The sequence below is a fragment of the Microtus pennsylvanicus genome, chromosome X (assembly GCF_037038515.1).
Source record: "Microtus pennsylvanicus isolate mMicPen1 chromosome X, mMicPen1.hap1, whole genome shotgun sequence".
NCBI classification, from domain to species: domain Eukaryota; kingdom Metazoa; phylum Chordata; class Mammalia; order Rodentia; family Cricetidae; genus Microtus; species Microtus pennsylvanicus.
The window spans coordinates 82,653,774-82,681,742 of record NC_134601.1 but is presented as its reverse complement, the minus strand read 5'-3'; the positions used below and the strand labels follow the sequence as shown (position 1 = coordinate 82,681,742).

Here is a 27,969-nt window from a genome sequence, read left to right as displayed (position 1 = left end):
TTATTGAGTGGGCCGGAGCATGGTCTGAACTATTAACAAAACTTTTCACATAGTGGATGTTATATAAAGAGATTAAGCATGCCTAATTCAGTATCCAAAGATGATTGTTCCCTGTTTTCTGTCAGTATTAAGTCTGGAGACAATGATTATACAATTCCTGAATTCTAACTAGTGTTACCAAAAATCTTGCAGTAATAATTATTTTTATATTTTGAAGGTGCCAAATCAATCATTCAAGAATTTCCAGAGATCACAATTTTAACTACTGAAGTTCATCCTGTTGCACCTACACATTTTGGACAGAAATACTTTGGAACAGACTAAGTTGTTAAAGGAAGATGAAGTGCTTTGCATAATATTATGGTTGTAAATGAATTTCATACTTGTTTTTATTCATTTGAGAAATAATGGAGAAAATACATTAGGAATGCCTTTTAACATTGGAAGTAGGTGTAGTAACAAGAAATATAGGAAGTTTATGTTTGATTTGATCATTTCTTCCCATGTGGTACCAAAATCAACAGTGAAGCACACCCACAGTGCTTAGAAAGATGGAAATTGTAATCATCTGCTCATGGAACTCACTGAACCCTCACTCAGTGCATGCAAACTGTCGAACTTGTGACCCTCTTGGTTTGGAGGTTGCTTGAAGCTGCAAAGAAACCCAAACTAGAGTTAGTTCTTTGGCCTACTGCAGTTTACATTTGCTTTACTGTGTTTTTAAAAAGCTCTAGGGTGTTTTTCTGTATGTGGCTGTTGTCGCCCTCCGTACTCTAGACTTCCTTGTACTATATGCACAGGCATCTTGGAAAAGAGAGAACAAGAATATATCCTGGAATTTTACATTGCCGTTAATGTCCTCACTTACTTTTCAGATCCAGGATGTCTGGTTAACTCTTCAGATAAACTGTTGTGTTCCTTATATAGATCATTTCCCAAACTGGGGGTTGAGGGAAGGTGCTTGCCAAACTGTAATACAGTGAGAACATTGGCAGGGCCTTGACGGTTTCTGGATCTGTAACATGGATGAATGTACAGGGACCGAACCATTGATGCCTGATGCTGACAAGAGAGAGCTACATCAGCCCTGCACAGGGAATTAGGGATTCTTTCCGAGGTGTGCAGGAAAGTGTAGAGGCTTTGCTGCATTTTGTGGCCAATAAGTAAATCAGCACGGTTCTTTTTATTTAGTTGCTTCTACTAGTTGTTTTCGGTTTGGAGCTTAGTTATTTTGCATGTTTTACAGCTATAGCTATATTAAAGTAGAGGAAAAAAACAATGTTCTTTAAAAATATATGAGGTTTGTATGTGATCATATCTAAGCTTCTGAAAGGGAGAGAAACAATATGAGACTCAATCTTTGCACTTTTGAAATGTGCTTGTAAAACCCCATCCCATTTTACATTGATGTTAAAACTTGTGACTGTGGCTTCTACGTGATTACTTGCATAATTACATGCTCATGGCCCCACAGACAGCTGCTGTGGGGTTCTGTTCAAAAGCATACAATTGAGCAGAAGGTAGATTCTTAAGAGAGAGCTAAAACTGAAAAAACAAATCAGTGAGGGTCAGGGAAGGAAAGCACCCTTGAGTAGACTGACTCACCTTGAGTCACCTTGAGTGGATTTTACCTTGGGATTCTAGACTACTAAGGCTCACTGTACTTTTACTTTTGTTGTTGTTGTTGTTGTTTGTTTGAGTCGGGGTTTCTCTCTGGTAGCCCTGGCTGTCCTGGAACTTGCTCTGCAGACCAGGCTGGCCTTGAACTCAGAGGCCTGCTTCAGGCTCCAGAGTGCTGGGATTAAAGGTGTGCACCACCATGCCCAGCTTCTTTAGTTTTGGAGACTATCATGTAATAAGATTAAAATTCATCTAACAGTTCTTCCATGGCATAATGTTGCCTTCAAGTTCTTACTGATTTTTTTTTTTTAAAAAGACAGGTCTCACCGTATAGCCCTGGCTGGCCTGGGATTTTCTATGTAGACCAGGCTGGCCTGGAACTCAGAGATCCTCCTGCTTGTTAAGTGCTGGTATTAAAGGTGTTCACCACCTTTCCCAGCTGCCAGTTTTATTTGCATTTGTTAGTTAGGTGGCCCAGGAATGATGTGGGTAGAAAATTCAGATGGGCCAGATCTGTTGACATCATTCTCGCATTGAATCAGTTGGAAAGATGATACCAGATGTGGAAGAGCATTTCTGTCACCCCAGCATTGAGGAAGTTGAGGGAGGAGGATTTTGTGTTTGAGGGTAGCTTAAGTAACTGAGCCAGATTTTATCTCAATTTTTTTTTTTTTTTTTGCCTGCCAAACCTGAGAATTGCTGCAACTGAATTGAATTGGTGCTTCTTTGGGCTGCAGTATTTTGTTTGAAGTGCTTTCCAGAATTTGAGATAATTTCATGTCCAACTTTAGGCGTGAAACCATATTTCAAGCAAATTCTTTTTTGTTTTGAAAGATGATCTTCTGTAGCCCAGGCTGACTTTGAACTTTCCGTGTAGTCAACTCTGACCTTGCCTCATTGCCTCCATTGAGTTCTGGGATGAAAGGCTTACAACCAGCATGCCCAGCTTAAACAAATTCTTTTTATATCATTAACCATTTAGATCCAAATGTCTGTTGCTTTTCAGCAATGAACATGACTAAAAGTTAACTACGTTTGATTCCCATGTGGGAAGCCTAGTATAAACAGTAGAAATTATTCAATAAGGTCATATTTCCCACTGATGCTTGTACTCTACACTCCTGCAGATATAACAATGGTCTCTGAATTTTGGAATGTTTTAGCAAACAAACTCTTACTTGCAGTGTTAATCACTTGCAGGACTCTATTTTCTAAAGTCAACATAAGATTAACAGACTACTAAAAGTAAGATTGACTTTAGTGACATGAACTTCAGAGCAGTATAAATTGTGTAGGTTCTTTATTGAAGAATAAAGGCTAGAGCAAAACCAACATGCAAATAACACATAGCAGTGATTCTCAAGGTATGACATGCATCATAATTGCTTAGAGGGCTACAGATTGCTGACCCCATCCCTACAGTTTCTGATTCAACGTCTTGATTTCCAACATTTTTCCTTTTTGTAATACAAACATTTATTTTAATGACATAAAACTCCCTATAAAGATTTAGCTGTTTTTTTATATGTTTTCATTTTCATTCAGGTAAAAATATTTTCCCATTTTCTTTTTATTTCCCCAACCCAGGGTCATTTAAAATCATCAACAAATTGCAAATATTTGTGCAATTTCTCCATATTTTTCTTTGATACTGTTTCCTAATTTAATTCCATTTTGGTGAGAGAATATAATTGTTATGTTTGAATCCTTTTAATTTATGAGGGTTTTTGACATAGGATCTTGTCCATAAATTATTGTTATTTGGTAAGTCTTCCATGCTTTCTTGGAATGCATGCATATCCTGTGTTGTTTACTATGAACGTCAGGCTATGTTCATTGATAAAGCTGTTCAAGTTTTCTACTCCTTGACTGATTTTTTTTCTGTCTACTTGTTCTATTGATTATTAGAAGGATATTGAAAGCTCAGATTGAAGTGTTGTATTCGTTTTTTTTTTCTTTCAGTTCAGTGAAGGTTTTGCTTTGTGTATTTAGAGTACTCTTGTTAGGTACAGACTGTTAGAATTGCAGTAGTCTCTTGATAATATGACCCTTTGCCATTCAGAAATGTTCTGTTTTGTACTTGTTAATACTCTTTGTGCTGAAATCTGTTTTAGCTGATGGTACTAACAATTCCAGTTTTCTTTGGACTAGCTTTACTTTTAACATGGTTGTATTTCATCTGAATTTCTTATAGGCAGCTTTAGGGCTGTGTCTTGCTTTTTAAAACATCCAGTTTGACAGTGTCTGCCTTTTGGTGCAGTGTTTAGATAATTTTCATGTCATGTAATTATTGGCCTGATTGGTTTTAGATCTCCAACTTGCTCTTTGCCTTCTACTTGTTCTTTATTTACTTTTTCCTCATTTTCACCTTCTTTTGGATTGAGTATTATTCATGATTCTACTTTATGTCTTGATGACATTTGTGTCAACTCTTTCCACTAAGTCTACCCTCCAGGACATTGACCCAGTCCCTTCCCCTCTTTTTGAGGAATAGTCTCTCTATTATGTAGCTCTGGCTGTTTTACTGTGTAGACCAGGCTGTCCTCAAACTTATAGTGCTGGGACTAAAGGCATGTACCACCACACTTGGTCAGCCCAGTCTCCCTTAAAGGGAGACTGTTTTGTATTTTTCTGAGCATCTACATTTAATATAGCAGTTATATAGCAGATAAGTTATAGAAATAATAACATGAGTATATCCAACATTTGGAGGTTTTCATGTAAAATATAAACAAACTTGAAGCGGTTAATCCATCCTATAAAGCCAATATATACACCTCCATATTTTATATTAATATGATTATTTTCCCTTTGTCTTATTTGAACTTTATGATAAGCTTATATTAAACTGCTTATCATTTGTTATCTATATCTAGTTTCTCCTCATGTCAGTCATTTTCTACTGATATCATGTCTTAAAGAAACTTAAATTGTTCAATACATATAATTATCCATGCATTCTGTGATCTGTTTAATGTACTTGAACTTCACCAGCAACACTCACCATCCACCGTATCATGCAGAAGTTGTTTTACCTACAGGTCACTGAAATACCATTATACTTTCCCCCAAATAATTGGCTCTTAACCATGTGCCAGATGTTCTTAGGGAAAGATGATGTCGCAGCTCAGCTGGATTTATGCCCAGGTTCCAAGTCAGTATATTAGTGTATTTGTGCTGTTGTAACAAAATACCAGACTGAATGATTTTAAAAACAGAAATAGTTTTGGAGGCAGGCCACATGTCCACAATCAAAGTGTTGATATGTTTGTGTACTTTTCAAAAGCCTCTCTTTGACTTGGCTTTCCACGGTCTTCCACCTGTATGTATGTCCTTGGTGTTTCTTTGTGTGTTCAGATTTTCTCTTCATATGATCATAGTCAGATTGTATTTGGGCCTATTCAATGGCCTTGTTTTAACCAAATCACTTCCTTAAAAGCCCTAGCTCCAATATAGTCACAGCCTGAGGTATTGGGGATTAGAGCTTCAATATGGATGGAGGGGGCACATAATTGTAGTGACGAAACTAGTCATCGTCTTCCAATCCACAGGCTTTGGCTGAGACTGTTTCCATGTGTGTTATGTGGCAGGGCCTGTTTTTTCTTTGTTATTATTACTTTTTGGAGATAGGATTTCACTATAGCCCTGCTTACTATGCAGACCAGGCTGGCCTCAAACTCACAGAGCTCCACCTGCTTCTGCCTCCGAAGTGGTGAGATTAAAGGTGTGCACTGTCACTCCTGACAGGGCAGGATTCTTATGGCAAATCTAAGGGTGTAATTTAGAATTATTTCTACTTCTGCTGTGAAATCAGGTGCGACTTCCTTTGCTCTATTCTTGGGGTGAGAACAAGTAAGTGCATATTAATATAAGTTGTTTTGACCTTCAGAGAGTTTGGAGGCTTATAGGAATTCCACAAGTGTTGATATGTCATTGCCTATCATGAAGGGCTATATCTGGGTCAGGCTCCAACTATTTTAAATTCTTCTAAAGACCCTATTTGTTCGTGATACAAGCCTTTACCCAGCTGTGAGTCCTAACACTGTCCAGCTTGATTCAAGGAATCTGCCTGGCCCAGGTTGCTAAACCCTTACCATCTTTCCAGGCTGATTCCTTTCCTTTTCTTGTCTTCTGGAAAAGTGACCCTTCGGCTCTTCTAGTCCACTTGACTCACCATTCTCTTGTGAATGCCATTCTTTAATAGGAAACTCACTTTGCTCCAGCAGTCACACTACAGAGTATGTAAGCAGAGAGAATGAAATTATCAGGCTGCAGAGACATTTGCACTCCCATGTTCATTGCAGCAGTATTGTCAATAACTAACCATTAGGAACAGCCAAAGTGTATGTCAGTGATGAATGTATCAATAAAGTATAGTACATTTGTACAATGGGATGCTATTCAGCCATGCATAGGAATGATTTTGTGACAAAATTGGATGGAACTGGAGATTATGTTAAGTGAGTGAAACTGTGAAGCTGTATGACTTCTACTATGTGGGATCTGATGACAACTAATCTTGTGCAGGTTGACAGTAGAGTACTTGTTACCAAAGTTTGGGGAGGGATGGCTGAATGAGGAAAGGCTGAACAAGTGTCACTAAGTTATAGTTACTTAGATAGAAGAAAGTTCTGCTGTGCTATTACATAGTAAGGGTGTCTGTAGATCATCATTAATGTACTATACATAAAAAATTAGAAAATATTTTGTTAAGTTTTTAATATGAAGAAGTAATAATGAGGAAAAAGATGAACATGATTTAAATTTATATAATGTATACATGTACTGAAATATGGTATCCCATTAATATGTACAAATTTTGTTTTTATGGATCACTTAAAATAAATTTAAATAAATGAAAAATAATAACGCATGCTGTCTTTCTTTTTTTTTTAAGAAAAGGTCTTACTCTGGAGCTCAGACTATCCTTGCATCACTACATAGCTTAGAGTGACCTCAAACTCACAACAATCCTTCTACCGAGCCTTCCTGGCAGTTTGATGCCTAAGCTGGTACCTGTTTCTCACATAGCTCTCTTCTGTCCTATGGACCAGTGTCTAATCCACCAGGCATGTTGTTGCCATTGTAATTGCCTTAGCACGATTAGAAAACATGTTTGGTACCTACAGATACTGCATCTCCCTACTAAGATTATGTGGATGGTAGTCATGCTTGGAAATAATTTATTCTCGGATAAAGAAAATATGGTACATTTGCGCAATGGACTGTTACTCAGATGTTAAAAACAATCACATCATGAAATTCTCAGGCAAATGAGTGGAACTAGGAAAAAATCATCCTTAGTGAGGTAACCCAGACCCAGAAAGACAAACACTTACTCACTCATAAGTGGTTATTAGTTGTAAAGTAAAGGATAACCAACCATACTACAATCCACAGCCCCAGAGAGGCTATATTAGTGACTACTCAAGTTGTCATCAGAGAGCCTTCATCCAGTAACTGATGAAAACAGATGCCGAGACTCACAGCCAGCCACTGTACTGAACTCAGGGAATCCTGCTGAAGAGAGGGAGGAAGGATTGTATCAGGCAGGCCAGGGAACCTGCATGGGACCCATATAGACCATCTACATATGTGTGATAGTTGTGTAGCTTGTGAGACTCCTAGCAGTGGGATCAGGGAATGTCCCTAATGCCTTGGCTAACTTTTGGGAACCTAGTCCTCATTCTGGGTTGCCTTGTCCAACCTTAATAAAAGGGGAGGAGTTTAGTCCTACCTCAGTTTGATATGCCATGCTTTGTTGATACCCATAGGAGGTCTGCCCCTTTCTGAATAGAAACAGGAGTGGATTGGGAGGGGAGGTGGGAGGAGGGGATGGGAGGAGAGAGGGAGGGGAAATTTTGGTTGGGATGTAAAATAAATGAATAAATTTAACTAGTAAAAAAAGAAACACAAAAAAAGAAAAAGAATTTATTCTCTCTTTTCCTTTGGTGTTCCACCTAAGATCCTCTTGTCACTATGCGCCACAGCCATCCAGCCTGGTGTCACTTGCATTTTAAGAACAATACTTAGAGACTCACTTCTGCCAGGGCATCGGACTTGGGACAGAAGGCACAAGTTAATGAATTCCCACTTCATGTTCACGTGGTGTTAAATAAATGTGAGGAACTCTCCTCTAAAGCCCTTGAGGGCCACTTGTACTTAGGCCAACAAATACGTGGGGAAGAGTTGTGGCAAGGATGGCTTTCATATCTAAGTGAGGCACCATCTTTTACATGTCATTTTCACCAACAAGATGTCCTGTGCTGAGTTTCACAGGCTCCACACAGGTATGTGTATGCCTTTTGGCAGCTCCAGGACTCCTTGGCCAGGTCATCATGTCTATCCACATCAAGCCACAGATTAAGGAACCTGGAATCGACGCTATGTGGAGAGCTAAGTTCAAGCTCCCTGGCCACCAGGAGATCCACATCTCAAAGATGTGGGGCTTCACCAAGTTTAATGCAGATGGATGAAAAGACATAGTAGCTGAGAAGTGGCTCACTCCTGATGGCTGTGTGGTCAAATATATCCTCAGTTGCAGTACTCTGGACAAGTAGCCAGTCCTGCACTCTTGAGGTCTAAATCTTACATCCAGTCAAAAACAAAAGGAAACAGTTTATTCTGCATAAGTTATAGAGACTCCTGCCTAACCTTTCTTGTCTCAAGGTAGTCATTTCCCATGGGAATTTGAGCTAAGCAATAATACCTTCTGTGGCCGGGCGGTGGTGGCGCACGCCTTTAATCCCAGCACTCGGGAGGCAGAGGCAGGCAGATCTCTGGGAGTTCGAGGCCAGCCTGGTCTACAAGAGCTAGTTCCAGGAAAGGCACCAAAGCTACAGAGAAACCCTGTCTCGAAAAAACAAAAAATAATAATAATACCTTCTGCTTTAGACCTTTCATGAACACATTGTCTCAATCTTTTTAAAGATTCACCATATTTTTAATTATGTATATGTGTGCCTTTTTGTGTGGATATGTGCTCGTGAGTGTGTGACCATGGAGTCCAGAAGAAGGCTTCAAATCTTCTGGAGCTGGAGAGAGGCAGATGTGAGCTGTCCAGTGTTGTCTTGAGAACCGATCTTAGGTCTCCTTCAAGAACAGTACATGCTTGTATTCACTGAACCATCTCTTTAGCCTCCAACTCTGTTTTAATAACTTTAAATCTGCAGAAACAAGGGTGATTTGTATATATGCACAGAACGCTTTGACATCACAGGCAATGACTATATTCATAATAGCTAAAGATCTTTTTAAGTAGTGATCAAAGTCGATAGTTATTCAGCTGTCAGTCTATCCGTTGTATATTGCATAGTTTGATGACCAGACCGGAAGTAATTTTCTGGAAGTTCATTCTCAAATGATAACCTTTGTAGTAGATGTAACTTGGAAAAAAAGCCTTCGGAGGTACCTGGTACCAAGCCTAGGGCCTAATGACACAGTAGGCTAGTGATCTACCAACCTATAGGCCAACCCTATAACCTGCTTTTTAAAACTAAAACCACACAGGTTTGTTTATAGCGCTCCTTCATAGCTGTTATTATTTGAATCTGAAATAACCTTTATAAAGGCAATTTTAAAAATTAACGTATTTCTATAGTTTTCATACAAATAAATACTATATGTTGAAAAAGTATCCCCATCCATGTCCTCATCCCACCTTTGCCCACCTGTTACATGATATTTTGTTTGTGTTCTGACAAAGCTTGCCTGGTGATCAGAGGTTGGAGGTAGCCACTAGTTAACCATAAAAGCTGAGCACTCATGGCTCATGCCTTTAGTCCCAGCACGCAGGAGTTGGAGACAGGAAGTGAAAAGGTGGGGTGGAGACAGGCCCTCAGCCCTTTTGGACTGAGGAATGAGAGAGGAAGGAAGCAACTGACGGCTGCTCCTCTCTGCTTCTCTGATTTTTCAGGTTTTATCCCGATATGTGACTCTCGGTTTTTATTGATTAAGATTGATTAGATTTACACTTCACCCGGTCATCCTCCTGTCAGTCCTTTCCACTTCCGTTTTCCTGTCATATATACTTGATTTTACATGCCTGTATTTTGAATGCTTGTTCCCCAAGTGGAGGTGCTCTTTTGAGGGGCAATGGAAGCCTTAGGAGGTGGAGTCTAGCTAGTGACAACAGGTTGCTGGGGCAGGCCTTTCAAGATTACGTGTAGCCTAGCTTCCAGTCACAGCTGCTTTCTGTTTTACTGATCTCCTGGGATGTGAGGAATCGCTACAACATACTCCCATAACCATGAATTCTGCCATACCTTCTTTATCACAGTGGACGACTGGGGATTGAACCCAGGACCTTGCCATGTAGTAGGCTAGTGATTTATCAGTGAGCGGTAGCCTCGGGCCTACAGTTGATTATAACCATAGGAAGGAACGTCACATTCATTGACTGTTGACTCTCAGTGACAGCAGTAGCAATCTGAGTCTATCTAGCAAGTGCTTTCCTTTCAGGCCATACTTACCTTGTAGAGTTGCACCGATAGAGACTCACTGGGAGATCTTAGCCACCAGGCAATGGAGCTACATTCTTGGTGAGTCCAAATTTTGTAAGATCGGGTGGAATTATAATTTATCCCATTAAGCCCCTTACATATTGTGGCCTAAAAGTTTAATGATATAATTGCAGCAGTTCTTTCTGCATCCCCGAGGGATGAACTGTAAGACTGCGGTGGGTGGCTGTAAACTGGGATAATACCAAACCACGAACTCCATTCCTTTCTATCTCAGTCAAGCACTCTTCATGCTGTGCCCATAGTTTTTGCAGTTTGAGGTGTGACTGCAAAACCAACACAAATTTCTTTCTCCTTCTTTGCAATTTCATGGGTGGAGATTCATTCTTACCGCGGGTCTTAGCAGCTTCAGAATACTTCATTGTTGTTTTCTTAAGCCAGAACTTCTGCTTTTTCACTTAAAGGAAGCACTTTATCTAAACTTTTCTTTGGCATAGCCAAAGTGAAAGTATCTCTACTTTAGTACTTAGGAACGATTATTAAGTAAAATAAGTGTTAATCAAAATTGAGCACTCTGATACTGGTTATGAAAATAATTACTAGTGACTAAATTAGTGGTTGGTATATGCAGCATGGAAACACTGAACAAAGCAATGATTCATTTCTTGGAAAAGCAAAGTAAAATGGAATGAGTTTATCACAATATTAATAACTTCACATTTCTTTTTATTTTAATGTATTTTTAACATTTTATCTTACATTCCATCCATAGTTCTCCCTCCACCCAACCCCTTCTCCTGCCCCACCCTACCTTCCCCCAGTCCATCTCCCATCCACCTCTCCCAATGGGTAAGGGTTAACTGTAATTTTCAATTCTTTTTTTTCTTATATTTATGTGTGTCGTACTGTGGTATAGTACTGAGGGTTGAAAACAGTGCCCTGTGCATAGTAGGAAAACAATTTACCATTGACCCATAGCCTAGAACAAATATAAAAGTTTGTGTTATGGACTCTCAATTTTACTTCATTACCCTTTGTTTGTATCCTTATGCTAATTTTGATTACTGGGGTTTTGAAATATATCTTGGTATCAGAAAGTGAGTTCTCTTACTTTGCTATTCCTTTTCTTCATTGTCTAGCCTTGTAATTCGTTATGCATTTTAGGACTCAGAAGAGGCATTGGGATTTTGATACAGATTCCAATGAAGCCATAGGTCACTTTGGGTAATAGTGACATCTTACTATTAAGTTTTCTAATCTATGGACATGGAGAATCTTCCCACTTACTTGTCTTCTTTGCCTTTTTTATTGATACAATGTTTTGTGATTTCCATGCCATAAGCTTTTATCTCCTTGGTTCAATTTACATTTAAACATTGAAAGCCTTTTATAATATTCTAAATGGATTTTTCTTGATTTTCTTTTAATTTATTCATTGCTAGTGTATAAAAATGCTAGGATTTTGTGTGTTGACTTTATATTCTGCAATTTTGCTGAATTCATTTAATAATTTTCATTTTGAGTATATGTTCATTAGGATTTTTCCATATACAAGGTCATGTCATCAATGGACAGGAATCATTTTCCATTCCTTTCCAATTTGGATAACTTCTTTCTCAAAGTGGCTGGAACTCCATTCCAATGTTGAATGAAAGTGGTGAAATCAAATATAATTTATTGTTACTGGTATTTGGAAAAATAATTCCATATTCCATCATTGGGTATCATTATAAAATTTATGTCTTTATCTTAATTAGCATTTGTTTCCATTTTTGGAAAATTATTTCTTTTTTTTAAATTTATTTATTTATTAAAGATTTCTGTCTCTTCCCCGCCACTGCCTCCCATTTCCCTCCCCCTCCCCCAATCAAGTCCCCCTCCCCCCTCAGCCCGAAGAGCAATCAGGGTTCCCTGCCCTGTGGAAAGTCCAAGGAACCCCTACCTCCATCCAGTGTATTAATGTTTTATATGCATGTATGTATGTGCACTATGTGGATTCACAGTGATCAGGGAGGCCAGAAGAAGGTGTCAGATCCTTTGGAACTGGAGTTACAGATGACTGTGGGCTGCCATGTCGGTGCTGAGAACTGAACCAGGTCCTCTGCGAAAGTACCAAGAGCTCTTAACCACCGAGCCATATCTCCAGCCTCTCAGTTAACAGTTTTTAAAGTATATTTGGCCAGATATAATTACTCAATTTTTCTTTGTGTGATAAATGTCCAGTCTCTCAGTTAATATTTTTAAAAGTTTATTTGGCCCATTACAACCACTTGATTTTTCTTTGCATGATAAATGGTTTTTAACCTTTTATTTTCAAACTCTTTTTATCTTTAAGTCTATATTGTTTATGGAGTTTTAGCAATATATAGCTTTTAGTTGGATTGTTTAATCCAGTTGTGCTTAATATTATTATACAGTTGATTTTATACCTATCATTTTATTTGTTATTTTCCATAAATATCATTCTGGCTCATCTGCTCCATTTGCCCACTTTTTAAAAAATATATTAAGGCAGTGGTTCTCAACCTTTCTAATGCTTTACTGACCCTTTGGTACAGTTTCTTATGTTGTGAAGACTCCCAGCATAAAATTATTTTCATTACTACATCATGTCTGTTAATTTTGCTACTGTCATGAATCATAATGTAAATATCTCTGTTTTCTGATGGTCTTATGTGACCACTGTGAAAAAGTCTTTCGACCCCCAAAAGGGGTCATGACCCACAGGTTGAGAACATCTGCATTAAGGGAACATTTTCTAATGGTATACTTGAATTACTTCAATTATTTTATATTACTTTTAGTTATTTCCTTAGTGGTTAATATACATGTTCCTTAACAAATGATAAATCCATGATCAGTTGAAAATGTCATAAATGCAAAATAAATTTAATATATCTAAGTTACCAAACAGCATAGCTTAACAACTCAGCACACTGTAAAGCGATTATGTGGTTAATGGGAACTGTGGTTCATTGCCACTACCCAGCATAGCAAGGTCATATTATATTGCATATTGCTATCCTGGAAAAAGATAAAAATTCAATATTTGGTTTCTACTGAATACATATCACTTTTTCATCATTGTAAATTCAAAAATTGTAAGTCAGCTCATCAGAAGTTGGGAATCATCCATATATTTTCACTTGCCAGAATCTACTTTATATCCTACTAGATAAGGAGAAAAAACCCAAAGTGTTTCCTGCTCTCACACACTCCCCACAACACTGGTGGTATCAGATATGTGGGATTTCGCCTCACACACCAAGCAACCAATTTTCCAGGGTGTGAGTGCCAGCTGAGTGTCTGATTTGATTCAATTCTGACCTGTTGTACCTGAAAATAGCATTTGATCTTACAGGTCAAGTGCTTCGTTCTCCATCACTGACCACCATTACCACTTCGCAATGCCAGTTGCAGTCTCCAGACTGTTTTACCCATTTCTGACCAACCAGCTTGAAATTGAGAGCTCCTAAATCACTTCCTTTGGCTTGATTAAGTTGCCACATAGCTCAGTACTTGGATAAATGCTTGTTTATTGGTTTATTGTAAAGTCAAAGATGCGGATAACAGCCAGATGGAAGAGATGCATGGAGTCATGTATTTATGAAGTGTACAGCTTCTGTGACCTTTTTCTAGGTCCTCCTTGCTTCAGGAAGCTCACTTGTTCAACAATCTTGAAGTGCTCAGAGGGTTTATGTCTGAGGGTTTATGAAGGCTTCAGTACATACGAATGGCTCATTACATCACTGGCTATTGATGATGATCTCAATTTTTTTTTCAATTATAAACTGATTGGCCCAGTATCTCAGGCTCTTCTTATTAACTAATTCTTATAACTTATATTAGCCCATAATTATGTTGTCTGTGTTGGCCATGTGACTTGGTACCTTTTTTGGTGAAGCAATCTCATCTTGCTTTCTCTGAGGCTGGGTCAGGACTGCAGACTGAAACTTCCATCTTCCCAGAATTCTCATTGCCCTGCCTATACTTCCTGCCTGGCTACTGGCCAATCAGCATTTATTTAAAATATAAGTGACAGGGAACAAACCATTGTCCCACAATACTTCCCTCCCCCTTTTTTTAACAACTCTGAATCGAATCTCCTTTGTTTAGCTATTCTGTTGACCATTATCCACAACAACTTGTAACCAACATTCTAAACAAAGGCAGACATCCATAATCCATTATTTTTTGGGAATATGGGCATAGTTTTTCAGGCTACTTCCTACTGATTAGGGGTGCTGATAATCTTATGGGGACCTAAAAAAATTGAATTTTGGTCAAGTCTTGAATGGAATATTCTGTGAGGCTTGATTATCTCAGCCAGCAATCTTGAAACTATTTTGGATACAGAACTCAGAGGAAACTCCAACAGAGGTCCTCTGAAATGCTGGATCATCTGGACCATCTGCTCCTATTGGAGATTCTTCAGGGGGTCTTCTTTGATCAAACCTGATTTTTCTTAACCTGGAATGAGTCCACAGCCTTTCATTTCCTGTGGAAACAAAAGCAAAACCTCTTCTCCAAAGTAATATACCTTTTGACTTCAATTTTGAAGTCAAGGTAATTTCAAAATACCTATCTTGGATTAATTCAGCAGCATTTATAAACAAATATCTTTTAGCAGCTGTTACTCCTTCCTCAGCATTTAAACAACTCAAAGAAAACATAATACCGTACAGTATCCAGATTATCTGTATGTTTTCCATGTTTTACGTGGCTTTATTTTAAACTCTATTTTTTGATTTTTATTTTTTGGCTTTTTGAAACAGGGTTTCTTTGTGTATCTTTGGCTGTCCTGTAATTAACTCTGTAGACCAAGTTGTCCTTTGTAGTAATAAGGGCGACAGTGGGGCTGCGTCCCCAACACCCCAGCCGCCTGCTCGGCTAGCTTTTGCCCTGAAATAACAACACACAAACTATATTCATTTAAACACTGCTTGGCCCTTTACCTCTAGCCCTTACAGGCTAATTCTCACATCCCGATCAACCCATCTCTAATAATCTGTGAGCACTGGTCTTACCGGGAAAGATTCAGCATGTCTAACCTGGTGGCTTGCTTCATCGCATGTGTCTGCCAGGGAGCGAGGCATGGTGTCTCTCTCTGAGGCGTCTGCTCCCGAGAGGAGAGCTGTGGAGTCTGAGCTCACTTCCTCTTCCTCCGGGCATTCTGTTCTGTTTACTCCACCTACCTATGTCCTAACCAATAAAATGGGCCAAGGCAGTTCCTTTATTAGCCAATGACCTTCCTCCATCAGTCCTTGAACTCACAGAGATCTGCATGCCTCTGCCTCCTAAGTGCTGGGATTAATGGTATGTGCCACCACACCTTGAACCCACAGAAATCCGTCTGCCTTCAACATGTTGGGATTAAAGATGTTTGTCACCACACCCAACTATTCTCTTTCTTTTTTATTTTTAAGGATTTTTTCTTTTTTCTCCCAAGCCTACAAATATAAACACACTGTAAACCATTTAGAGGTTTTCTTCATCTGAATCTATCTTTACTATATATCTCTCTTTTTCTGACCACATGAGTCTTTAATTTGCTAAGTGATATGGCTAGGATTAAAGCCATGGCTTTGATGGCTGGATCCAGGCCATTCCTTAGCTTTCTGAGATTCCAGCCTCATGGCAGAGGTACTGGCTGGAGCCATGTTTATTACCACAACTCTATGACATTCCAAGGTCCCTGCCACTACCAAAAATCATGCGGTCAGCTTTTCATCAACGCCATTTAAGTGTTTTATGGCAGGACCTCTTAAAAGAGCTGCAAGGTTTTACAGCTAATGCTGAGTCAGGAAGCCTTTCTTAAATGAGAGTGCTTGCCTCTAGCAAGCAGAGCCCACTTGAGAAAGTGCTGCTATCAATACATCTGCTTTATTCTATTCTTTTCTGTTTGGAATTACTTCCCAAGCTCTCTCAGGCTTTATGTGGGTGCAGGTGTCCACATTGGGTACCATTCTGTTGACCGAGGTTTTCTTTCCTGCCAGGTCTTGCAGTCATTCAGTCCCAAAGAATCACACAGAGGTGTACATCAACTATAAACTGATTGACCCAGTATCTCATGCTCTTCTTATTAACTAATTCTTTGTTGTTGCTTTTATTATTATTATTATTTAAAAAAATACCAATCCAATTCCCACTCCCTTCCCTCCTCCCACTCCCTCCACAGACCCTCCCCCTTCCAACCCTAAGTAAGTGCCATACACCCCACCCTGTGGAAAGTCCAAAACCCTCCCTACTACATCTAGGTTGAGCAAGGTTTACATCCAAAGAGAATAGGATCCCATGAAGCTGGTATATGCAGTAGAGAGACATCCCAGTGTCACTATCAGTGTCCCCACAGTCTGCCCCAACTGTCGACCCCCTTCAGAGGGGCTTGGTTGTTCCCATGCTCGTTCACTCCCAGTCCAGTTGGAGTTGGTGAGCTACCATTAGCTCAAGCAAACTGTCTCAGTGGATGACCCCATCATGGTCTTGAATTCCTTGCTCATACTTTCACTCCTTCCACTTTTCAACTGGAAATGGACTGAATTAGAAAATATTATCCTGAGTGAGGTAACCCAGACCCTCAAAAAATGAATATGGTATGTATTCACTTATAAGTGGATACTAGTCATAAACAAAGGGCAAGCAGCCTATAGTTCAGGATTCTAGAGAAACTAAATAATAAGGTGAACCCAAAGAAAAACATATATAGACCCACCTGGAAATTGGAATCAGACAAAATTTGGCAAGGGGTAGAAGTAAGGGGAGAAGGGGGAGGTTGAAGAGAACTTGAGCAAGATGGAAGAAGGACAGATATGAGAACAAGAAAGAGATATTTTGATTTAGGGAGCCATTATGGAGTTAACAAGAAACCTGGCTCTAGAAAAATGCAGAGATGACCTTAGCTAAGACCCTAAGCAATAGAGGAAGGGTGTCTGAACAGACCTTACCTTGTAGTCAGACTGATGATTATCTTAAATATCACCATAGAACCTTTGTCCAACAACAGAAGGGAACAGAGGCAATGACCCACGTTGGAGCATTGGACTGAGCTCCCAAGATCCAGTTGAAGAGTGGAAGGAGTGAGAGTATGAGTAAGGAATTCAAGACCATGAGGGGGTCATCCACTGAGACAGTTTGCTTAGCTAATTCTTATAACTTATATTAGCTCATAATTCTTGTCTATGTTGGCCACATGGCTTGGTACCTTTTTCAATGAGGCAGTAACATCTTGCTTCCTCTGTGGCTGAGTCACAACTCAATGATCTCAACCTTCATCCCTTTTCTTTTCCCAAGAAAGCTGGCTCAGGGAGAGTGGGATTGACATTTTCACTATTCTAATAATGAAGTTCATTTCCCAGGCAATCAGTTCCCATCATAAGGCAATTCAGGACCCCTCAACAATCAGCCATCTCATTACCATACACGAAGTCACTTACAGCTTAAGAGACTTTAAGGGCTTTAAGAGAGTAGTGCACCAGGATCCAGAAGAGAGATCACATATGTATTTCTTTTTCTATCACAGTACCTCAAATCTATACCAACTTAATTTCAGTGACATATGGGGATGCTACTCCTTTGTAGCACTGTTTTCCCTTCCCATCTTTGAGCTATTGTATATACTGTGTCTCTATGAATTAAAAGCTGACAAATACATTGTTTGCAATACTTTTTTTTGAGACAGGGTCTCTCTAGGTAGCCCTGGCTATCCTAGAATTCACTAAGTAGACCAGGCTGGCCCAGAATTTGCAGAGATCCTCCTGTCTGTGCTTCTCAAGAACTGGGATTAAAGGGGTTACATGTGTGTGTGTGTGTGTATGTGTGTGTGTGTCATCACACCTAGCCTGCAACCATTTTTAATATAATTTTATGTTGTCATTATTACTATGGTTTTTGGTGGTGCTGAAGGTTTCAGTATGCTAATCAAACATTTTGTACACTCATCTCAGTTTTATAAATTTTAATGAAGCCAAGTAAAGAAAAAACAAGTATGTATTTGTAGAATCTGTTAGGTTTCCATTGCTGTTACAAAATACTTGGGAAAATTAATTTAAATGGAAGAAAGGTTGATTTTGGCTCATGGTTTCAGTCCATGGTCATTTGACCTCATTGTTTTGGGCCTGATGTGAAGCAGAACATCATTGCAGGAAGTAGAGTGGGACAAAGCTGCTTGCCACATGGAAAGGGGGAAAGATGAAGAAGAGGAGAGGGGACAGAAGGAAGGGAAAACTACAAGAAGAAAGGAGTGAGAAAGGGAGAAGGGGCAGAGGGAGGAAGGGACAGAGGGACAGAAGGAGAGTGAGGAGACACACACACTCACACACACACACAGATAGAGAGAGAGAGAGAGAGAGAGAGAGAGAGAGAGAGAGAGAGAGAGAGCCCCTTAAAGGTATGTTTCCGAAAGCGTAACTTCCTCTATTAGGCACTATGTCCTAATAAAGGGTCTACAATTTATACATAGTTCTATCAGTTTGGAATCAAGCCTTCAACACATGAACCTTTAAGTGGTATTCAAGATCCCACCATATGAATTAATGCTGGTCTTTTTCCAGGTTTTCTTTCTTTCTTTCTTTCTTTCTTTCTTTCTTTCTTTCTTTCTTTCTTTCTTTCACTTTCTCTCGTCCTTCCCTCCTTTCTTTTTTTCCTCCTTTCTTCCTTCCGTCCTTTCTTTCTTTTTGGTTTTTTGAGATAGGAATTCTCTGTAGCTTTGGAGCCTGTCCTGCAACTCACTCTGTAGACCAGGCTGACCTCGAACTCACAGAGATCTGCCTGCCTCTGCCTCCTGAGTGCTGGGTTTAAAGGTGTGCGCCACCAGCAGCACTCCTCAGGTTCTTGTTTCCAACCTTGCCATGTGATCTCTTTCTCTGGCACTTCTCTCCTCCATTGTGATGCCAAATATCATGAAATCTTCACTAGAGCTAAAATGATGGCAAAACTGTGCCCTTAAACCTCTAGTACCATGAGTGAGATAAACATTTCCTTGTAAAATAACATACTTAAGTATTTTATTACTGTCTTCTAAAAGTTTTATGGCTGTATTTTTGTGATCTTTGATACATTTTGAGTTAGTTTTGTGAAGCATGATTAATAGACTCAGAGAGAGAGATTGGGATTCAACTTGAAGATCTGAAAAGCAACACAGTCAGGTACTGGCTCAATTCGAAATGGCAACCCTGCCTCCAGGAATCTCAGAATGAGACTGTGTGTTGAGAGCTGCTTCCTCCCATTTTATAATTGTCTCTAGGGCTGGGATTAAAGGTGTGAACCACCATAATTAGAGTCATGTACTGCCCGGTTTCTATGGCACCTAGTGTGGCTACTGGGATTAAAGGTGTGTGTTACCATTAGCTGCTTTGTAAGCCTGACTAGTGGGGCTGTTTTACTCTCAGATTTTTAGGCAGGCTTTATTTATTAAAATAGAATTGAAATGCCACTACAATTTTATTTATGGCATAATGTACATGTCTGACTTCATTCTTGTGTATGTAGATACTCTGGAGACTGAACATTCCCTTCTCACTGAATGAATTTCACACACTTGTCTAAAATCAACAGGCTTATTTGGGGACCCTCATTTATATTGAATTGGCTAAATGTCTATGGACCTGTTTGATTTCTGTAGCTTGTTAGTAAGGTTTACTGCTGAAAGCTGTAACCCTTTCTTTTTCAAACACAAATTGGAAACCATAATATACAAGTAAAACACCACCAAAAATGCCCAAACAAAGCAATATAAGATAAAAAGCCTTCAAAATTGTCATGGAGTTTATTTTGTGTTGGTCATCTACTGATAGTCTGGGGGTCTACCCTTAAGTGTGGTTAGTATACCCAATGATACTCTTTGGAGAAAACTATTTTTTTTTCAAATGGGTGCCAACTGCAGACAGCTTATTGGTTAAGGATGAAAGCCCGTGTCTACTTTCCCCTCTCAGTGCTAGGACCCTGTCTGGCTCGAACCTGTGTAGGCTCTGTGCATGTTGCTACAGCCTTGAGAACTGTCAATCTTGATTTGGTTAGCTCTTTGGGAAATAATTTCAAAAAGACTACAGGTGTAGCTCTTTGTAGTGGTAGGTGGTTTGCTTAGCATAACTTATGGTCCTGGGGTAGACTGCCAGTACTTCAAACGAACAATGATTATTCTGGCCACTTGGACCCCTTACAATCATCATATGAATCTGTGGATCAGCTTACTGATATTTGCAGAAAAAACAGTTGGAATATTGATAGAAATCAATTGTGTCTGTGGAGTGCTTTGGCTAGCATCACCATGATGATAGTACTAAGTCTCTCTCTATCCGTGAGGACTGGATGTTTCTCCATTTATTTATATTTTTATTAATTTCCTTGCATAGTATTTACTATTTTTCTGTGGGTAAATCTTTTACCTCCTTAGATAAATTAATTTCACGATATATATTATTTGTTTGATATTTCAAATGGAATTATCTTGTTTTCTTTTGGAATTGCTAATTGATGATTTATTTATAGAGACAAAGCTAATTCTCACAAGTAATTTTGCTGAAATAATTTTATTAATCTTTTGCTTTCTTGTGTATTCTTTGGTATTTTCTATTTTTTTTCTTACCTGTGAATGAAAGTAGTTTGTTTCACTTCTTCCTTTTCAGGTTTGTCTAATGACTATGAGTTAAATACTATCTAATTTCTTTTATGCTTTCTTGTTTGAACCATTTCTGTATAATAGTGTAATATTGAATTTCCAAATAAATATGAAATTTTTGGTTTTTTCTTGTTATTGATTTATAGTTTTGTTATCTTGCCTTTTGTAGATTGCCTGGGGGCAGAATACCATGGACTATTTGTCTTAAACAAGAGCCATTTCTTTTCTCTCAGTTCTGGAGGCTAGAAATCCAGCACCAAGGAGTGAGTGGACACCAATAGGGTTGGTTTTTTTTGTTGAGGTCTGTCTTTTTGATTTGGAGAGAGCCACGTTCTTGTGGTGTGTCTTCTACTCTCCAGTCCCACAACTGACATTTCCACCCACACTACCGGGGATTGAATCTAGAGCATTTCACATGCCAGGCAAGTGCTCAACCACTGAGTTTCATTCTGAGCCTCCCTTTTAGTTTTTATTATGATACTAGATTTCTCTAAATTCCCTACGATGGCCGTGTAGTTACCTATTTCTGTCTTCCAAGTAGCTGGAATTATAGGCCTGCGACATCCATCAGTCTTCCATTGTATACACACACAGCTGTTCTATTGGATGAGGACTCCACTCTTCTGAGACCATCTGACCTTAGTTTCTTTCTTTCTTTTTCTTTTTACCTTCTGCAATTCTAGCGACTAAACCAGGGGCATTTTTTTCATGCTAAGCAAGTGCTGAGACTCACCCCAGTCTCCTTAATGACTGTTTTTAAAGATTTTATTGCTGACTGTATTGTAATTGAGGGTTTAGATCTTCAGCATATGAACTGATGAAAATGTGATTCAGTCATTGCATTAGAGTTTGCTAGTTTTTTGTCCTGAAGTAGTTAGTCCTTTTGTTTAGCGACTTTCACAAACTAATTTTTGTATGTTTCTTGTTGCTTCTGATCAGTGAAGTCATTGTTTTTTTAGCTCATGTTTAGTTAATATTTTGACAGAGATTTTCTTGAATATTATGAGCTTAAAACTAAGTGGAAGACAAAAGAAGCAAAAAGCAAAACCTAAACCAAACCAAATACATCTTCCAGTTTTTGCACATAGTTGTGTGTCACAGAAGCCCTTTAACTCATATCAGACTTGCACTGAGCCCAGAGATAACTGTTGTTCTTTTTGCATCTTTTCTGTCATGTTCATCTTATCCTGGATATACACACAGATTTCTAAATTCACTATATACATGGGGGCTTTAGAATATTTTAATTTTCCAAACCATTTCCCCCAGTTTCTGCCCAGGTTTCAGATAGTTTGTTGTCTCAACTGTTTTGCCTCAGTTATCTGTAACTTATTCATCTTCCTTGTGATATTTAGCATCAGTGCCACGTTTCCTACACAAATTCCAAGTTTGTTTGCAGTTTGGACTGGTGGCTTCTAGAAATCCTACATAAAATGAGAACAGAAATATCATCAGTTTGTGAGTAAGCACTATTCTGTCTATAGCTTCCATCTTCTAGCTAAGTCTTGGGAGTTTCCAGCCATTGTTTGTACAGTTTTTCTGCTTTCCTTCTTTCCACTCCTGGTGTGTGTGTTCCATATAAGTTAGTGCACCTAATGATCTCCACGTTCATGTGAATTCTTACTTTTCTCGTTTTTTTTTTCCATCTCTAATCTTTCACTCGCATAATCTCTGTCAGCAACTTCATTGAGTCTTTTCTCTTACAGCTCAGACTGATTGTCAAGCATCTCAGGAAAGCTTTCATTTCAATTTTTATACTTTTCAATGTGAGCTTTCGTTTTCTAATTTCTGTTCTATTGATTTCGCTTAGTAATTCCGATATCATATTCATTACGTTACACATAGGTTTGTTTAATTCTTCAACTATATTATAGATATCATTACAGATGCTCAGAAGTCTTTGTTAAATCTGACCTCTAGGCCCTCTCATAGGCCACTTCTGTTGCCCAATCTCCTGTTTGATTGTTTACACTTTCCTGCATCCTTATCTGTTTAATATTTTTATATTGAAGATTTGACATTTCAGATAATATATTTTTGACACTCTGGGTACTTATCTCCCTGCATTAGGGCCTTTTAAACGAAATACGTGTTTTGTAGTTTCGAAACTCAGCTAAACTATTTTAGTGAAGTCTTTTTCTACTGCAATTTAAAACATATGATGTCATTCTTCAGAGGACATAGCACACAACCCTCACTGGATGACACAATTTTAGCAAAGCTCTTTTTCATTGTCATTTCCCCTCATGTCTTTGTTACGTTGTCTATCTGTAAGTATTATATTCAGCAGTTTAGCCTCTACTAATTCCTATCTTGATTGTTCCAATCTTGATGATAAAAAAAAGGTTTTGTTTTTTTCATCATCTTTGGTGCATTTGATGGCATGGTTGATATTACTGGAGACTGAAGCCTGAGCGTCATGCATATGTTCTACTGCTGAGCTACACCCGCAGCCCTGGAAGTAATTGGATTTTCTTTCTACCACAGGAAAGCTTTTCTTTACTGTCTCTTTCCCTGATTTTCTCTGGTCTATAGTTTCTTTCATTTCTCCCACTCTCAGCATCCCTTAGTAGCTTGTAGTTATTTGCCTAGAGTTGAATCCTCATGAACTTTCCCTCTTTCGTGTTAACATGTCCATGGGTGTCACCCTTGTTCAGTTCAGGTTTAGGCTATCATGAAGGAGAGACTTTACAGGGAGACACAGGTTCACAAACAAACGCCTTCTACCTATGGCGCCTATGATTTTCCTATCCCCTCTTTCATAATGTTCTCTGAGTCTTACATTGGAGTTGTTATGTAACTCTATCAGCTGGGGCTCGTCTCTACAACTCAGCATTTTGTTTTGTTGTGGTTTTCTCTAATGATCTTGTTGTTGCAAAGACAAGTTTCCTTGATGTGGGATGAGAGCTACACTCATCTGTGGGTTGAAGGACAAATACATAGAATGTAGTTAGGGGATTATGCTGGTTTAGTAAAAACACTGGCTATCCTCCAAGATCCATGACTTCACTCACTCCGAGTTATTGACTAGATCTCCAGTATTAGGCATGATTTCCCTTTTGCTGAGCAGCTCTGAAGTCCAGTTATAGAGCTGTTGGTTACTACCCATGTATTCGTGTCACTTTGCCCTTAAGGTTATGGTGCCGTGCTGGTGGTTGTTGTAGTTCATAGGCATCATCACTGGGTAGGATTGTTAGTTGATTCCCTTCTTTGGAAACTTGCATGGCACCTTCTGGTACCATGAACGCTAGTCCTCAGGGAGGAGGCTTTTGGGCCAGTTCAAGCTCAGGTGTCTCTGGGTTCTGTGTCTGAAGTACATGGTGTCTTCTAGTAAGGAACTTGAAGATATCACATAGCTCAGTGATGATTCTTTTCTTTTTTCTGTTGTATAGTTTTAAACTAGCACCTTCTATGTGATAAAATTCGCTGAACATCTTTATGCAGCTCTACACATCTAGCATGTTTCATATCTGTGATTTTTGAACTCTCGAAGTTCAGTATTTTATTTTCCATGTTTCTCCTTAATGTGATTATATTTTCTTCTTTCATCTAGAGATTATATAATAACTTTGGTGCTTTTTTGCAAATCGATGGATTCATCTTTATTAGTTTTATTTTTGTGACTTCTTTGAATATCTAATAGTTGTCCTTATGTGCCAGATGTGAATTTAATTAGGCAAGGTGCTGTTGTTTCTCTTACTATTAACATTCTTGAGTTTTGTTCTGAGACACAATACAATTACTTGTGAATAATTTGATCCTAATAAGATTTGTTTTTAGGGTTTGCTGGCCAGATCCTGAGCTCCTTGTAGCATATTTTCCCCTGTTATTCACCGTATAAAATCTTTGTGCATATTTAGATTTTCCATTCTAGCTGGTGGCAAAAATGAACTGTTTCTGGGCCCACATGAGATCCAGAGATTGTTTCCCAAGCTTCTTTTGTTTAGTTCTTTGAGATTTCCACTCTGAAAATCATTGTCATGTAGTATTATTCTATGTACAATTTGAAAAGCCATTAAAATTCCAGGCATATGACTTCCACAATCCAGTAAGTGACAGGGAGTTGTTGAGTAAAAGTGAGTACAATGTCTATGAAGATTTTTCTTTAAGAAAACATTTCTGACATTTAAAAACCATTGTCAGTGTCACTAAAAATATCACTGACATGTGCTAAGTATTCCAAAAGCTGTCATCTTAAGATTCCTTTAATTTGATGAGAAACATTTGGTCCCCTGTTGTTGGAAGAGAGGACGGTATATAATACCTGCCTTGTACATAGCCCATCCCTCAGATAGCCTTAGACACCACCATGTTGCTACTCATCCACGGCTCCAGAGCCTCAGGTAATGAGGGTGGAGGATTATGGAAATAGCAAATTTAGAAAGTAGAATAAACCAAGTAGTGCTTGGTTCACACTAATAGGTAACTGGTGGCTCAGTTTGGTAATATAGTAGTGCTGGGTCACATTCAAGTACAGTTATTTGATTTGATGCATATGGGAAGATGGAATAGAGTTTCAAGTAGAAATTCTTTTTCTGTGTGTGTGGTGCTGAGTTGGAGCTCAGGGCTTTATTTATGATGAGCATGTTTTATCACTAATTCAAGACCTAAGACCTCCAACCCAAAGTAGGAATCTATAACTACCATATAAATATATTTCAGAGCCACCTGGAAGCTTATGATATTATAAAATTATTTGTGTTTCTCTATATATATGTATATTTATTTTTATGTAAAGAGTTTTTGTAGCTTTTTCCAGATTCTAAAAGGTATTATGACCATACTAAGAGTTTTTCTCACCACCTCAGGAAGCCCTTTCCTGCTTTGCTCTACGATTTAGACCCAGTGAGTTTAATTATGCCCACTTGCATGAGCAAATGGGTATTTACTGGAACATGGGCAACTTATAAATGACTATACTGCTAAAAAAAAATGACACCCCTTTCCCAGAACCCATTAACTGCCCATAGTCCATCAATGCAAGCTTAGTTTATTTAAAATTAGCTTTTCATTTTTGAGACATGTTCTCATGTAGCCCAGAATTTGTTATATTGCTGAGGATGACCTTGAACTCCTGAAAGTGATACCTCCAAAGTGATAGGATTACAGCTGTGAACATGACGCTAAGATTTAAAATAACCTCATAAATTGGTTAGGATAATCAATGCTAATGTCTAAAAATAATTGAACTGCGGAGATAGCTCCATTGATAAAGTGCTTGCCATGTAAGCATGATGAAGAAGGACTCTTAAAAGAAGTCCCACGCTAGCTCAGAATTGAGTATAATAGAGGGTTATTTATTTAGGGGTAGACTCACAGATTACAATCCTCTGCTGGAATGGGGAACAGCAAACAAATCCCACAGCCGAAAAGAGGCCTGACTCATGCCTTACATTGGCATAAATAGTATAAGAGGCCACGCCCAAGTGGGGGGTAACTTAAAAGCTACTGGTGGTAGGAATTCCTATAGCAGCATGAGGACCCACATTGAGTCCCCAGAATTCATATACATAAAAAAACATGTGTGGACACACACACACACACACACACACACACACACACACACACCTCATATCATTTCAACCCCTGCCCCTGTTTTCTCTCTCTTGTTCTCCTTTTCCTTCTTGTCAACAATTTTTAACAAAAATGGTGGCTTCTTGATAGTTAAAATTATTATGAAGACAACTATTCAGTACATTGGATTACACTAGCTTCATTCCATTTAATAAATAACATTTTTAGTGATCAACTAGGACTAGAGTATCTTTAAAAAGAGTAATATGAAATAAAATAGTTTCTGATGGTTCCAGCTGTCCAAAACTCTTAGGTGAATAAAAAGCAGAAAACATCATAAGCTTATGGCTCATAAAAATATTTAAAAGTAACGCACTGGTACTATAGGTATGTGCCATCATATCTGGGTGCAACATTCTGAGATGGGAGGATCACCTGAGCTCGGGAGTTGGAGACCGTAAGACTCCTGAAAAACAAAAAGCAGAAACACAAGAAGTAGGCGCTTCTACTGGCCCTGTTAAGATGATCATACTGAGGCGGAGGTAGAGTAACAGGGCACAAATTGAAGTTGCCTCCAGGTCACTCAGTTTGTAGGCTAGGCACGGAGTACTAAATGACTTTTACCCTAAATAGATGGCAAATTTTTAAAGGGTTTACTTATTTACAATGTTTATTTATTTATTCATTTACTTATGTGTACACATACACGCACACACATACATACTCATACATGCATGCATAAATATAGAGATCAGAAGATCCCTTTAGAGAGTCAGTTCTTTTCACCACATAGGTTCTGAAGATTGAACTCAGATGGTCAGGCTTGGTGGCAGCCTTTACCTGCTGGCTCAGAAGTGTAAACATTTTTTTTTTGCATAGAGTCACCCCGTGTAGCCCAGGCTGGCCTTGAACTGGCAGTTCTTCTACCTGCCTCAGCCTCTTGAATGCTGGGATTTCAAGCTTGAACCACTACACCAGCAAGAACTGCAATCAAATCATCCATCTACTACTACGCCTGCTGCTCTATGCTGGGGAACCTTAGGGCCTCTTGCATTTCACACCTGCCCTATATCCCCAACTCTTCAAACTTTTCCTTCCTTCCTTCCTTCCTTCCTTCCTTCCTTCCTTCCTTCCTTCCTTCCTTCCTTCCTTCCTTCCTTTTTCTTAAGATACTCTCCCTAGGTTATAGATGCTGGCTTTGAACTTACTCTCTAGCAACCACTTGCTTAAGCCTGGGATAACAGGCCTGGCTTAAAACTGTAATTGCTATAGCTTGAAAACACATATAGTTAGGAAGTAGCTTCCCAATTTAGAGGAAATAATAATAGGTGGAAAAGGGTTAAAATGTTGATGCTTCCTATTTCATTTTGGATGATTTGCCTTGTGTTTTCCCCTAGTTTAACATTTTAGAGGATGCTCAACTCCAGCATCCTGTAGCTCTGCTGTGTGCAGATCCTTTGTGATCCCAAAGCAACTTCAGTTTTGCGTTCTATTGGGTCTCTAAAACCCATTACTCTAATAAGTGCTTTCTAATTGCTCGGGGTGTTTTATGTATGATATGAGGGTGGATTGGTAAGTGTAATTTAGTAACATTCTGACTAATTTGTCAGTCATCTACATTCTGTGATGTTTTAACAGCAAAACTTTTGCTTTCCTGTACAGTGAATTGTATTTTATTTTCACTGAAAATTTTATATGCTACAGCTGGATTGATTTGAGAGTTTGCTAACACTGTCAGGGACAGAGTATGAGACTCTACTT

General features: G+C 38.8%; 1 protein-coding gene and 1 pseudogene across 3 annotated transcripts in view; both read left to right on the top strand.

Moving 5' to 3' along the window:
* The window catches only part of Uprt (uracil phosphoribosyltransferase homolog), a 36,848-nt gene extending 30,359 nt beyond the window's left edge, over positions 1-6,489 (top strand). For all 3 annotated transcript variants that reach the window (XM_075958582.1, XM_075958583.1, XM_075958581.1), the window contains one exon: positions 218-6,489. In XM_075958582.1, coding sequence (XP_075814697.1) covers positions 218-324 — 107 coding nt within the window. In that variant the 3' untranslated portion in view covers positions 325-6,489. The remainder of the gene's footprint in view (positions 1-217) is intronic.
* Positions 4,710-8,180, top strand: LOC142840382 (large ribosomal subunit protein uL16-like; annotated as a pseudogene).
* The last annotated feature ends 19,789 nt before the right edge of the window (positions 8,181-27,969 follow it).